The sequence below is a fragment of the Furipterus horrens genome, unplaced genomic scaffold (genome assembly GCF_987537825.1).
Source record: "Furipterus horrens unplaced genomic scaffold, mFurHor1.1.pri manual_scaffold_4, whole genome shotgun sequence".
Lineage (NCBI taxonomy): Eukaryota > Metazoa > Chordata > Mammalia > Chiroptera > Furipteridae > Furipterus > Furipterus horrens.
The window spans coordinates 110,394,033-110,409,761 of NW_028327174.1; the positions used below are offsets into that span (position 1 = coordinate 110,394,033).

The 15,729-nt window shown below is 38.1% G+C and overlaps 1 protein-coding gene across 1 annotated transcript in view; it reads left to right on the forward strand.

Annotated features, from left to right (window-relative positions):
* FGF9 (fibroblast growth factor 9) overlaps positions 1-15,030 on the forward strand; it is a 51,708-nt gene extending 36,678 nt beyond the window's left edge. The window contains exon 3 of the mRNA XM_090275748.1: positions 13,870-15,030. Coding sequence (XP_090131874.1) covers positions 13,870-14,115 — 246 coding nt within the window. The 3' untranslated portion in view covers positions 14,116-15,030. The remainder of the gene's footprint in view (positions 1-13,869) is intronic.
* The last annotated feature ends 699 nt before the right edge of the window (positions 15,031-15,729 follow it).

A 15,729-nucleotide genomic window follows, 5' to 3' on the forward strand; every position in this document is an offset into this window, starting at 1 on the left:
TTTTATCTCTTTGGTTAAGTCTATTCCTAGGTACTTTATTTTTCTTGTTGCTATAGTAATGGGATTTTTCTTCTAGTGTCTATCTCTGATATTTTATTGCCGATGTACAAAAATGCCTTTTATTTCTGAATATTGACTTTTTACCCTGCTATTTTGCCAAATTCACTTATTATGTCAAGTAGTTTTTTAGTGGATTCTATAGGGTTTTCAATGTACACTATCATGTCATTGGCCAATAATGAGAGTTTTACTTCCTCTTTTCCAATTTGGATACGTTTTATTTCTTTTTCTTGTCTGATTGCTGTGGCTAGAACTTCCAAAACTCTGTTGAATAGGAGTGGAGAGAGTGGACATGCTTGTGTTGACCCTGATTTCAGGGGGAATGCTTTCAGTTTTTGCCCATTGAGTATGATGTTGGCTTCAGGTTTCACATATATGGCCTTTATTATGTTGAGGTTTCCTTTCTCTATTCCCATTTTGCTGAGTGTTTTCATCATAAATGGGTGTGGTACTTTATCAAATGCTTTTCAGCATCTATTGATATGATCATGTGGTTTTTGTCTTTCATTTTGTTTATGTGGTATATTACATTTATTGATTTGCAGATATTAAACCATTCTTACATCCCTAGGATGGATTGCACTTGATCGTGGTGTATGATCTTTTTAATGTGTTGCTGGATCTGGTTTGCCTATATTTTGTTGAGGATTTTAGCACCTATGTTCATCAGCGATATTGGCTTGTAGTTTTCTTTCTTTGTTGTTTCTTCATCTGGTTTTGGAATTAGGGTGGTACTGGTTTCATAGAAGAGTTTGGGAGTCTTCCCTCTTCTTGAATATTTTGGAATAGTCTGAGAAGGGTAGGCATTAGTTCCTCCTTAAATGTTTTGTAAAATTCGGCTGTGAAGCCACCTGTTCCAGGGCTTCTGTATGCCGGGAGTTTTTTTGATTACTGTTTCAATTTCACTCTTTGTTATTGGTCTGTTCAGGCTTTCTGCTTCTTCTTTATTCAGTTTTGGAAGATTATATTTTCTAGAAGTTTGTCCATTTCATCTAGGTTGTCAAGTTTCTTGCCATGCAGTTGTTTGTAGTAATTTCTTGTAATCCTTTGTATTTCTGTGATATTGGTTGTGATTTCTCCTCTTTCACTTCTGATTTTGTTAATTTGGGTCCTCTCTCTTTTTCTTGATGAACCTGGCAGAGGCTTGTTAATTTTGATTATCTTTTCAAAGAACCAGCTCCTACTTTTGTTGATCTTTTCACTTGTTTGTTTAGTCTCTATGTCATTTAATTCTGTTTTGATCTTGATAATTTCCTTTTTTCTGCTCACTTTGGGCTTTGTTTGTTGTTGTTGTTCTAGTTCTTGTAGCTTTAGGGTTAGATTTTTATTTGAGTATCTTCTATTCTTTTTAGGTTGGCCTCTATTGCTATGAACTTTCCTATCAGGACTGCTTTTGCTGTGTTCCATAGGTTTTGGGCTGTTGTGTGCTCATTATCATTTGTTTCCAGAAACTTCCTGATTTCCTCCTTGGTGTCATTGTTAACCCATTCATTATTTAATAGCATGTTATTCATTCTCCATGAGTTCGAATGTCTTTGATATTTTTCTTGAGGTTGATTTCTAGTTTCAAGGCATTGTGATCTGAAGATGCTTGATATAATTTCAATTTTCTTGTATTTGTTGAGGCCTGTTTTGTGTCCTACAATGTCGTCTATCTTTGAAAATGTTCCATGTGCATTAGAAAAGAATGTATATTTTGCTTCTTAGTTCTATATATATCAATTAAGTCCATTTGATCTAGAATGTTGTCCAATGCCTCAATATCCTTAGTACTTCTTTGCTTCGAAGATCTGTCCATTGTTGACAATGAGATGTGAAAATCTCCAGTATGAGTTTGTTGCTGTTGATATACTTCTTGTAGTCTTCAAAGAATTTCCTTATATATGGGTGCTCCTAGTTGGGTGCATATATGTTTACCAGAGTTTTTTTCTTCTTGATCGATTGTTCCCTTAAGTCTTATGAAATGTCCTTCTTTGTCTCTTTTCATGGCCTTTGTTGTGAAATCTGTTTTGTCTGATACAAGTATTGTACCCCATCTTTTTTTATATCAATTTTCTTGGAATACTTTTTTCATGCCATCACTTTCAGTCTGTGTAGATCTTGTTTGAGTTGGGTCTCTTGTAGACAGCATATATGTGGGTCATGTTTTCATATCATTTCCACTACCCTTTGTCTTTTGATTGCAGCCTTTAATCTATTTACATTTAAGGTTATTATTGACAGGTGTCCATTCATTTCTCTTTGTACCTGTGTTCCTCTCCCTCTCTCTTTTTCTTTCCTTTAGCATTTGTTGCAATGCTGGTTTGGTGAAGATGTATTCTTTTAGTCTTCCTTTGTCTGAGAAACTCCTTATTTCACATTCCATTTTGAAAGAGAACCTTGCTGGGTAGAGTAGTCTTGGTTGTAGGCCTTTGTTTTTCATTGTTGGAAATATTTTTTGCCATTCTCTTCTGGCTTGTAGCATTTCTGTTGAGAAATCAGCTGATAGCCTTATCAGAGCTCCCTTATATGTTATTTGCTTTTTTTTCTTGCTGCTTTTAGGATTCTCTCTTTGTCTTTGAATGTCGCCATTTTAATTATGATGTGCCTTGGAGTGGGCCTTTTTGAGTTCATCTTCATTGGAACCCTCTGTGCTTCCAAGACCTGCATGACTTTTTCTCTCATTAAGTTAGAAAAATTTTCTGTCATTACTTTTTCAATCAGGTTTTCTATCCCATGCTTCTCCTCTTCTCCTTCTTTTATCCCTATGATACAGATATTGCTTCATTTCATGTCGTCTTGCAGTTCTCTTAAGCCCTCTCCCTTTTTTTTTCGGTGTTTTTTTCATTTTGTTGCATTATCTGGGAATTTTTTTTACGTTGTCCTCAATCTCACTTATCTGATCCTTTGTTTAATTTGCTTGCTTTTGATTGAATCTACTATGTTAAGTTCAGAAATTATGTTCTTCATTTCTTCCTGGTTCTTATTGGTAGTTTCTATGTCATTTTTTATGCTGGTGTAGTTCTCAGTAAGTTCCTTGTAGCTTTCCTGGAGTTCTTTGTAGTTCCTCTGGAGTTTTTTGTAGTTTTATTTTAATTTGTTGAGTTCATTGAGCTTCATTATTATTGTTTTGAATTCCATGTCTGATAGTTTGCTTGCCTCTATTTTATTTATCCCTCCTTCTGGGAATTCTTCCTTTCCTTTTGGTGGGGTGTTGTTTCTGTTTGGTGGGGGGTTATTCTTTCTCCCTATTTTGAGCACTGGTCTTGTTTCTTCTTCTTAGATTGATCTGCTTTTATTTTCTGCGTTTGTGGTGTGACCTTCTGTGGTAGGAATCTGTGTTATTCAGTGGTGAAGATTCCTTGATCTCCTTAACTTGATGCTCTTGGGATGCCCTTTATGCCTTTTATTTGGACGCCTGTTGTATTTTGATTTTGTTTGTTGTATTGCTCTTTGGTGGGTCCTTCCTTTGAATTAGCTGACTAAGAGTCACTCTGCCCACTTCAGACAGTTGTTGAGTTGCCTCTGGCTGATGCTTCTTGTAGGGGAGTTATCTGCTTATGACATTTCTTCCATAGCTCTGAGGTTGAGTTTTCCCTGGGATCTGGTCTGCTGCTCCTCCAGTTTTTTCTCCAGAACCAGCATCCAGAGTTTTCCAAATCTCCTCTAGGTCATTTCACCTTTTTTCAGCTGTAGTTGAGGTTGAGCATGGGAAGTTGATATTCATTTTATTTACTTATTTTAGATTAAATTTTGAGGGGTGATATTGGTTAATAATATTATGTAAGTTCAGGTGTACAATTCTATAATACATCTTCTGTATATTGGATTGTATGACACTGCCCCAAATCTAGTCTCCTTCTGTCACCATATATTTGACTCCTTTACCCTTTATTATCTATCCTCAAACTTCCTTTCCCTCTGATAACCACCATACTCTTGTCTGTGTCTGTGAGTTTGTTTGCTTATTCATTTGTTACTTTCTATTTAATATCCTATGTATGAGTTAAGTCATATGGTTCTTGCCTTTTTCAGTCTGACTTATTTGCTTAGCATGATATTCTCAAGGTCCATCCATGTTGTTGCAAGTGGCAGTATTTCATCCTTTCTTATGGCTGAGTAATATTCCATTGTATATATGCTCCACATCTTTATTCAGTCATCTATTCATGGACACTTAGGTTGTCTCCATGTCTTGGCAAGATTAATTTTGTATATTTTATTCTCATATGCAGCTCAATATTATTTTATTCAGTTAAAGAAATGTCTTTTTTGGGATTTAATTTACTTTGTGATGATGATGATGACTGTGATTATTATTATTAATGTTCAAATGTTCATGAACTTGCTAGGCTGTCACAGCTCCTGAAATATCCACCATCAGCATTGGTATTTCAGGGTTAAGTCTGTTTTAAAAAAGGCCATGTCAGTGTATGAGTTTTGTGTATTTGAGAAGAATTATTAGTCAATGCTATCAACTCTGATTAGCATTGGAAGTGGGCTATTACACTGTATCAGAGAGAGGAACCCTGAGAGAATTAGATACCATCACTAGGTATAGCATAGAAGGGAGGGTAGTCCTTGTCACTTTCTAAGAGAGCAGGGTCATTTACATATCACAGATTGGGGGTTGGGAGGAAATGTTTGGTTCCAGACAAATCTGAGCTGACACAAATAGAGTTGGAACTAGGAGTTGGGGATCTACAGACTAGAAAAGATGTTGGAGACAAACTTCATCCACCTGTGATTTTATTAGAATTTCTCTGTAGGTGTTGGGCAGATTGGGGCTCAGAGAGGCCTTGAGTATTGGCTGAGGGTGTTTAAAAAAATTCAAGAGTTCTGGTATGATTTTTCTTTGGAGTTGCATTTTATATGCCTTGTATATGTTTCCAGCTTTCCCCTCAGATTTGAGAGCTCTGTGACATTGCTAACTTTTTGTTTTCTTAGAGGATTTTGTGTTTCTTTCAAATAAGTTCTTGTAGGGTAGCATGAGGTAGGGTTTGTTGTTAGGCACACATTCATTAATGGGCCATGTCAGGAGAGGACAATGGCAGGTCCCAAATGCAAAGAAGTGGTAGGCAAGACACCTTCCAGGAGAGGACGACCCTAATGGTCTCACAGGGAGGAAAGAGAAGGGGCACCTTGTACCAAAGTGGATCTTCTTCCCCATCCTTCTTTGTCCCCTGAAGTAGCAACCAGCAACCTCACTCTCTTGGCTGCATTTCTGATTGGCTGCCCCACCCCCTTGCAGTGGGTAACTGATACAGCACATTTTATTTGGGCATCTTTCCCTGTTTATCAACTCCACTGCAGTTTCTTTTTCCATTTTCTGTTTAATGTGTCCTAGAGTTGTTGTAGGTGGCTCTTCTTGCCATATTTTGATGTTCTAAAACTGAATCACTAGAATCTTAGACTGAAAGAGACCTTGGTCCAAGATCCTCATTGTCCAAAGAAGGGAATTAAGGCCCAGGACTGTTAATCAGCCCACCCTCAGTGACCAGGTTGTATGTGTGTATGTTTGTGGAAGGTTGGCACTGCTTTACCTAAGAAAATTATGGGAATTGTTAAGGTTTTTAAAAATTGTCATTGGGCTTATATTGTCATTATATTGTTAATCTTTCATCAGTTTCTTTAATTGTATTTCTACAAACCAAGTTCTGAATTTAACCTGCTTTGTCTATCATAGAAAATCTTTAGTACAGTTTTCTTTTTCAATTCCACCCCCTACAGTATATCTGATAATTATCATGGAAACAAATTAGTTGGATTCTTTTTTGATTCCTTATTTTTTAAATTTCACCTCTCAGCCTTTTAGCTTTCCATGTTTCCCCCATTGTCTGTCAATCTGATTCTTCAAAGGCGTTTTACTATCAGTTTTTATATAACTTAATATTTAGTTTGAAGTTTTCTCAGCTTTTGCATATCTTTGGTGTGCATTTTAAGTGGTCAGTGGATGACATACTACTCTTGTCAGGTAATTGGCTATGATAAGAAATGTTATATATAATTTCTTTTAAATTTGGTGCTCTAAGATCCTAAAAGAAATTTTGTAAATTTTTTCTATAGTGTTCTTTGTGGAAGAATTAAATGTGCATTGTTTACACATTGATACAAACAAAAATATTTTTTAAAGTGAACATTGAACTTCTCAGATTTGAATTCTATTATACCCTCAGCAAGGTTTTCTTTTACCAATGGGATAGCATCTCTGAAAATATATAGAAAGTTTATGAGCTAATATGATTTGCTAAACAAATGTCCCTGTCTATAAGGCAGCTCCTTAGGAAGGTTCCTAAGTTGTCTAGCCTGTCCTGTGGCAATGCAGCAGATCTGTCCATGGCATCATTGATGATGCCACAATGCTGGTGAGCGCACAACATCAGAGATGTTTGTAGGTGCCCTTGGACTCAGACAGTCCCCCAACCTTGAGTCCCCAAATACCTAGGTCAGCAGCTTCTGGAGGGAAGGTATTTTCTATTTTTATTGTTGTTGTTTGGTTTGGTTTGATAGGGGAGTAGTGGAGACAGTAGGAATTCTTAACTCTTGTGTAATTTGATGAGACAAAATGAGAAATTTTTCTGCTTACTTGCTTCTTGTTGTTTACATTGACCAAACACAACTTATTCAATTATTCCCACAATTCTGGTGACAATCCTGATGGCCAGGACCATGGATCTGAAAAGCAGGCCCATCAGTAATAGTGGGGATTTTAAAGTGATTTTGAAAAGTGGGGCTTAAGGAGAGCTGTACTGAGGGCACAAGGAGCTCGGATCTGAATTAGAGCTTCTAATAAAACAAGAAAAAGTGTGTTGTGCCTATTCTCTCTGTGTTGCTTTCTGTCTACTTGGGGACTTTTCCAAAAGAGAAGAGTTAAAAGACTGGGCTTCTTATTAATGGTCCTTTAGTCATTATATTTAACCACCATGATCCCTGCAACAACTCCCATTAAGATGTTACTGCTAGATTATCATTGAGGAAAACTGCACAGGTACAGGTCATTGTACCATGATTAATAAATGGCAGACATGGGAGCTCGTTATTGCATCAAATCATTAACTTATAAAGTGTACAGGAACTCTATAAGTCGTCAGTTTCTGTACATCACTGACCTCAGACTCATGTAAGTAATTGAAGCAACCTCTCGAGTTGGATAAGTGTGACCATTTTGATGGTGTGGTTAATGCTATATTGTCTATATTTACATATATACATATATGGAAACCACATTTTAAAATAGAAGCATGATAAAGTTTATTCATTTTTAAGGGGAATGAGTGGGGCTCAAATTTTGAAAAACGGATTTTAGTTTTTAAATGGCTATAGATATGAATTGGGCATAGTAAAGCCCTTGTGGATTGCAAATTTTTCAATTGTTTAATATTTTAAATTATTGTCTGTATGAATTTATGTCTTATAACATCTCTAGATAGTTTCTGGGGTATACTGTAATTTTCACATTGTTATTTTATACTTTAGTTTTAATAGGATTAGTAAAAGTTTTGAGCTTTTAATTTCATTTTTTTCTCCACTGCTCACAGTTTGGTGATATAAAGTGAAGAGGTTTCAATGTTGTTAACATTCATAAAATTTTGTTCCAAAGCATGGGCTTTGGAAGACTTTTGAATTAAATCCACATTCTTCACCCAAGCCTAGTGATACAATCCAACAATTCAAAGATAGGTATGTCATAAACAGCTATAGTTAAATAATCTGAAAAAAATTAAAACATGGAAATACAATAAAACAAGAATTGATCACTTTATAGTGGAATACTTTATAAACTTGTCTGTATTGGAAACATGTGGTGAGTTTTCAAACATCTGACTTTTATAATTCTAAAGTGTATAGTTTATTTGAAGGCAGAAATTTTTTTCTCCTCTGCACATATTTATAAAAATACAGGTTAGTATATTTTTGCTTGTTTATTAGTACAGTAGGTAAGTGGAATTAAGGGAAGATTTTTACCAACATTACACCACAGGTCCTAAAGGAGATTCAGAGAATTCTGCTTGCGTTGAAGTGTGTCAGGGTGTATAAGAGAAATTAGGTATTTGTTCCATCTTCATGGGGAGACCAGGAACCTAATTGATATTCACAAGTGAAGAACTTAGTGTTAGGAAGATGACAGATTCCTGTTTTTCTTCCATTTAAATTAAGGTGATATGATTGTGGTAACCCTGGTTGGTTTGGCTCAGTGGATTGAGCGTCAGCCTGCGAGCTAAGTGTCGCTGGTTCAATCTTCCAGTCAGGGCACATCAGAGAAGGAAAACTCTGACTCCAAAAAACCTCCGCTGCCTTGCGGCATACCTCTTCAGGGGAAAGGCTAAGGGAGTAAACCCCGACAGAAAATCCGGAGCCGGAGTCCCTAAGGCGGTTTGACATTGTAGTCAACACTGGCAACTCCTGCGGCGCACCTGAAACCAAGCTGTATTGACTCTGTCTTTCCCTTGGACCCTTCAGCTGCGAAGAGAGGGGGGGTCTGCTGCATGGGCAACAGCAGACCCTCCATATCACCCTGCCTAGGCTCTGTAGCTTCAGCTTCACTGGAGAGGACACTCCAGCGTCATCGTAAGATGTCGATTCAACACGGGAGGAGACAGATACCGTGTCACTCCCGAGTCGGACTGCACAGCCATTCTCGGCGGTGCAGATAGACTCTTAAGAAGCTACACCATCGTCTCTCGAGACGGACGGCTGCCGACGATATTTTTGCTGTCCCAATTTGCATTCATTTACTTATTTTTAACTTAGAAAAATCACTTTGGAGTGTAAATGCATAACATTAAATATATTCACCTCAATTAAATATTTTATCACTAAGTACTGAAGTATGAGCATAAAGAGATCAATTTTGTAAATCTTGCTACCTTATTGATCTGTGTAAAACAAAAATCACACATTAATATCATCCCTAGTAAGAGGAAGAAATTATTTAAAAACATATAAATGATACAGAAAAGTAACAGGGTCTTTAGTTTTTAATAATCATTAAAATTTTTAAGGTATATAAGTTTATCTTTTGAGGCAGAGAAGGAAGAAAGATGTAGGAATCTTGGGGAAGAGAGGCTACATCCCAGTCTATCTTCTGCACAACCCCCAGTGCCTGGCCCTTGGGGACCAGCATGAGAAGGCCACCAGACAGACTGACTGGAGGGTCTGGAGGCATTGCACTTCTTAGTGACAAATGGAAAACAGAAGGGCTGAGTCTCCAGTAGGGACCCTGGGGAATTCTAGTGGCTTCATTACTGTTATAAGGCCCTGTAGCATAGATAGGGCAGATTACTTCACACATATTTGATGGGAGAAGTTGCACCAGCTGTCTCCTAAGGCCCGCTCTGCTCTGAGAGGCCATGATGTTAACTTAAGTGCTGTCTGGAGGGTTTCCAGTGTGCAGGGCAATGTTCTCTGCATGCATATTTGTGGCAGTCATCTCTTGAGATCCTTATTCCTCACCTACTGTAAGGGTGGGTTTCCTGAGACTTGGTAGGTTAATAAGTATTTTAAGTGCCCATGGCCAGTGAGGGGCAAAGCTGGCACTTACATGAGCCTCAGATTCCAGAGCCATTGTGCATACTAGCTGTCTCTATTGAGGTCACCTGTGTGTGTTCCTCATCTGAGACAGGAAAGAGTGCACAGCCTGGTGCAACCTGTGTATAAGCTAGTGCACAACTCATGTTCCAGAAGGAGGAGGAAGAAATCCATTTTTTCAAGAAAGCCTGAAAGTGACGTAATTTCCTGTTGAGAAGAAAGCTTAATTTGGAGGAGCTTTTCTATCCTTTATAGAACTAAAGCCTCATTATATGGTCTCATAATTTGGCCTATTATATGAAGTTAAAAAAAGTGAACAAATTTTGTTTAGAAAGTTTAACTTAATCACATCAAACCCAAACATTTTTAGCCATGAACAATCTTGTCCGCAGGAACAATATTTTTTAAGTATACTTTATTGATTATGTTGTTACCGTAGTCCCAATTTCCCCCCCTTTTCTTCTGTCAGCCCAGTACCCCTTTTCCCCCAGCAATTCCACCCCCCTTAGTTCATTTCCATGAGTCATGCATTTAAGTTCTTTGCATTCACCCTTTCCTATATTATTCTTAACTTCCCCCTGTCTATTTTGTACCAACCGATTATGCTTCTGAATACCTGCACCATTTCTCCATTTCTCCCCTTTCCTCCCCCCAGATGATAACCCTCCAAATGATCCCTATACCTATGATTCTGTTCCAATTCTGGTTTGCTCAGTTGGATTTTGTTTTTATTTTTTAGATTCAGTTGTTGATAGTTGTGAGTTTGTTATCATTTTAGTGTTCATAGTTTTGATCTTCTTTTTCTTAAGTAAGTCCTTTTAACATTTCATATAATAATGGCTTGGTGATAATGAACTTTTTTAGCTTTACCTTGTCTAGGAAGCACTTCATCTGCCCTTCCATTCTAAATGATAGCTTTGCTGGATAGAGTAATTTTGGTTGTAGGTCCTTGCTTTTCATCACAATGAATACTTATTGCCAGTCCCTTCTTGCCTGCAAAGTTTCTTTTGAGAAATCAGCTGACAGTCTCATAAGCACCCCTTTGTAGATAACTCTGCTTTTCTCTTGCTGCTTTTAAGATTCTCTCTTTATCTTTCACCTTTGGCGTTTTAATTATGATGTGTCTTACTGTGGTCCTCTTTGGGTCTAGCTTGTTTGGGACTCTCTGTGCTTCCTGGACTTGTATGTTTATTTCCTAAGGCAAATTTGGGAAGTTTCCCTTCATTATTTTTTCACAGAAGCTTTCAATTTCTTGCTCTTTCTCTTCTCCTTCTGGCACCCTATGATTCGGATGTTGGCATGTTTAAAGTGGTCTCAGAGGTTCCTAAGCCTCTCCTCATTTTTTTCAATTCTTGTTTCCTCATTCTGTACTGGTTGACTGTTTTTTTTCTTCTTATATTCCAAATCATTGATTTGAACCCCAGTTTTCTTCCCTTCACCATTGGTTTTGTGTGGATTTTCTTTCATTTCACTTAGCACAGCCTTCACTTCTTCTCTTATGCGTTTGGTGTACTCAAGCATATCTGTCAAGCCTGTGAGCATCTTTATCACCAGTGTTTTGAACTCTTAATCTGTGAGGTTGGCTATTTCCTCATCTGTTAGGTTGGCTATCTCCTCGTTGCTTAGTTCTCCCTATGGAACCTTGATCCATTCACCCTTTTGGATCATACTTCTCTGTCTCCTCATCTTGACAGGCTCCTATGTTTGTTTGCCCCCGTGTCTTAAGTAGAGCTGTTGCACGTGTTATGTTGTAAGGGACAAAGCTTTAGGTATTCATCAGTATAGGGCGACCTGTCTCACCACGTTGTGGCACTGTGTGTGTGGGAGGGGTCTGAGGGAACAATGTCACTTGCTCAGCACTTGCCCCTTTTCCACGCACTTCTCCCACTTTTGTACTGGACTGGTGCCTCTATAGCTGTTGCCCTGACCATCATTCCCAGAGTTGGTGGGTCTGTGGAAGTTCTAGGACCATGGGGGCCTTTTAAACCAGTGGACTCTGCTGAGAGACCGGCAGTTTCTTCCTCCATCCCAGCCCCCATGGGTTTGCACAGTCAGAAACAAGGAGGCTTGATTTTCCCTGGCACTGGGATTGTGAGCTGTGTGGTGGTCAGGAGTTGGGAATGCTCCCCAGGTGTCCTTCCCTACTTTTTAAAATGTGTAACTGCACTTTCTGCTGGCCTGCCACTGCTGCTACTGCAGCCACCACCACACCACATTCTCTCCACCCTGGTTCCACCCCTCCTACCTGTCTGGTTGAGTATTTCTCCTTTATATCTTTGTTTGTTGGACTTCCATGTAGCTCAATTTTATGGAACTTCTGGGTCTCTAGTTTTGACGTAGTTTGTTCCTTCTTAGTTGTGGAGGGAGTCACAGCATGTCTAAGAACAATATTTATTATACAGATGGAAGTAAAGATGGAAATAGCTGTTAGTGTCTTTAACTCAATTTTTATTTCACCAGTTTTAATAGAGATTGAGCCTCATATCTGCAGCACAGAGGGTGGAAGAGGGTGTCCTCTTAGAAAAATATGCTTCTAGTTTACCTGGATAGGAGACCAAGGGCTCCTCCCTGCAGGGCACAACTTCTAGCACCCCCAAGTGGGACTGGTTTTGCCAAGATGGATATGGATCTACTTCTCACTCCTTGCCTCCCATTTATCCTCATACAACTCACATCAGCAGTTTAGTTTTCCCATCACTTCTGTCCTTGCCAGATGCATTGTTTCTAATTTTTTATTTTCTCCTGTTTCCACCACTTAGCAAAAACTTTTCTAATGAGGTAACAGTGTTTCCTGACCCGAAGGAGCACCCGGGAGGAAGTGAAAGCCCTTAGTGGGTTTTAAACCTTCAGTTAATTGAAGAAGAGAAGGTGAGAAGGTGGTCTTCATTGGACTACTGATTTTGTCAGACTCTTTATTCCCTCCACCCTCCTGACTTACTTCCCAGCAGTCAGAGAGGATTGTGCCCAGCTGAGAGCTATGAACTCAGTGTCCTGAGTTGTTTTATTTTTTTTCAGGTGTGTGCATGGGAAAGGACGTCTGTATTTTGGAGATGTATAGTTTGCTATCTTTCCTCTGGATCTGAATGATAGAATTGGAAGCACTTCAGATGCCCTGATCTTTTCTGTTGTTTTAACTCTGTGTGTGGACATGTATTCATTTGTTTTCTTAATATGTAAGTTGCCAGGTAGACAAGAGCAAGGGGGAGATTTTAAAAAGCCATTTTTGTACTTATTTTTTTAAAAAGTGCCATCTAGGAAGGGATTGCTGTTAAATGTTTCAGTTGAGGATGAGAAGAACCCAGAGGCTGTTCAGTCTGTGGCCTCCTTTCTTCAGGTGAGCAGCTCCAGGTTGTGCTCAGAACATTTGTGATTCTAGGATGTCATATGCATGTTTTTTCTGGTCCCAATTTCCACCCACAACAGGCAACCCCAGAAGCCCCAGAATGTGGAGTGGAGGGAGAAGTATACCGCATTTATGAAAATGTTGGAACTTTTTGTTTTAGGAATGTGAGAATTAATACAGCTTTTCTCTTGATAGCTGTGTGCCTGAGACTGTGGATTTTTAATTTGGGGGGTTCTTCTTCCATCAAAATTCAGGGAAGTAGGAGAGCTAGAATATTTGTTTTTACTTCAGTCATGACCAAAATCATTATATCTTAAAATTTGTCTGAGGAGTATCTTCATCAGAATTCTCCCTAGGGCCTGTTACAAATATGTATTTCCAGAATTTCTGGAACAGAAATGTAAAGGATTGGGGATTGGAAATTTGCATTTTAAAAAGCATCTGAACTGATTCTTGTGTACACTGAAGTTTGAAAACCATGTTTATGGAGGGACAAGCAAACACCCCTGTTCAAAGGTCAGACACGATCTGACATCACTGGTGATGAGGCTTATGTTGGTCTATGTAGCAAGTACTTAATGGAAAATATAGAAAAGATGAAGCAGTTACCTGAGCGTTTGGCTTTTGCTTGGTCATCACCCTAATTGCTATAGTAAAATGAGAACAGCTCATCTTGTTAGTTGTCCTTTGCCTGTTTGACTCATTCTGATAATTGACGGGTGGAAAAGTCTAACTATAAAACACTTGGAATTATTTGTGCTTTAGTCATTCTGAATAAAAAATAAGAATGTAGTAAATTTATACAGTTAAGTATTTGAAAAATGTGATAAAATGGTTATAGTGGGTTAAAACCATAACTTTCTTGCCAGAGTTATAGTGTGTAGCAATTGAATATTGTTTTAAATACAGAAAGTAGCTAATTTTGCAATAATACTTATTTACTTCTTTTTTTTAAACAGGAAAAACTAACCCAAGAATGTGTATTCAGAGAACAGTTTGAAGAAAACTGGTATAACACGTACTCTTCAAATCTCTATAAACATGTGGACACTGGAAGACGATACTATGTTGCATTAAATAAAGATGGGACACCAAGAGAAGGAACGAGGACTAAACGGCACCAGAAATTCACACATTTTTTACCAAGACCAGTGGACCCCGACAAAGTACCTGAACTATATAAGGATATTCTCAGCCAAAGTTGACAAAGGCCATTTCTTCACTTGAGCCCTTAAAAAAGTAACCACTAAAAAGGTTCTGTGCAGTGGGTTCTTATTGATTAGCCATCATCACATCCACTACACTGTTGCCAAACTTTGTCGCATGCATAATGTAGGATGGAGCCTTGGATGGGGACATGCTGATTTTGTCTTGCACTTAGGGGCCTGTTCTCTGTGAAGCCTGCCTGTGCCCACTTGATTTATTGTGAGAAGAGGGGGGCGGGAACAGAACATATGAGTGTGGGAGTGGATGAGCAGCAGGGAATGCAGGACAGGCACAAAGTAGAGGATGGTGGCCTGATGCATGCTGGGGAATAGGCAGACTTTCACATATTCAATCAGCTGTCCTTCAGCCAGTGTCAGCACAGCTGCCACACTTGGACTCCTCAGGATCTGCTGGTGGCCTGCACACGGGCACACTGCATTTTCAGAGGCATGGAGGGTGCAGTTTTACTTAAGAGACCTTTTCAGTTAATTCTCGCTGGTAGCATCCCAGTGAATTTAAAGCAAAGACCTCTTAGTAGGAAAAAAAAGTTAAACTTATTTATAGAAATTCCAAAGGCAACATTTTATTTATTTTATATATTTATTTATTATATAGAGTTTATTTTTAATGAAATATGTACAGGCCAGATAGGCATTTTGGAAGCTTTAGGCTGTGTAAGCATTAAATGGAAAAGTCTGCTATGAACCTGTGGTGAATTCATGCAAGTGAATATAAATTTGCATGGATATGAGAAATTCTATGACCCTTAATGTACCGAAGGTGACAATCTCTTTTGTGCCCATATTATTGTAAACTTATGCGCATCATTCATGACACTGAGTATTCACTCTTCAAACTGCTTGTTTCATAGCTTATCCCAGAGGATTAAAGACAAACTGGGTCTCAAACTTTTATTCTGTGTCTGTACTATTTACTCTCTCATAAGTGACTAATGTCATTCTTTTCATGGTTGGAAAATATGAGGATCGGTATATATCTGACTTGTCTAAATATTTTGCAGAATATACCAAAGCTAAGCAGTAGCCATGCTTTTATTTTAGTTGGTCTCTAGAAAAAACAGGGCAAACATCAATCATTGTACTGATTTAGAATTCTCAAAAAGAAAAAAAAAACAAAAAACAAACCAAAAAGCTTACATAGCACAGTTTTTTTTTTAAAAGGACACCTGAACCAGGTTAGTAGGATCATTCTTGTAAACTTTTTATTTGTAAAGTTGGTTATCAAATATGAAATTATACAAGTACCATAGGGGTCATTGTAACACCTTTTATAGAAAATTACTTTTAGTGTGAACTGTCATAATACATGGTAACAGACCCTTCAAGTAAAACTTGCGAATGAAACTAATAAGTCTTCATTAATAATGACAACGAGGGGAAAGTATTATATTTGTTGACTGTGTTCTGTTTTTAAAATGGTTTTCAAAAGCACTCAGTTTTTTTTAGAGGGGAGGTACTGTATAGAATATCTTTTATAAGGCTTTTATAACATTTTATGCTTAAAAGCATAAGAACACATATTTCTTTAGTAGCAATAATTTTGGAACTTGCCTTTGGGCAAGGGGGACCATTCCTTACTATATCTAAGGGTAA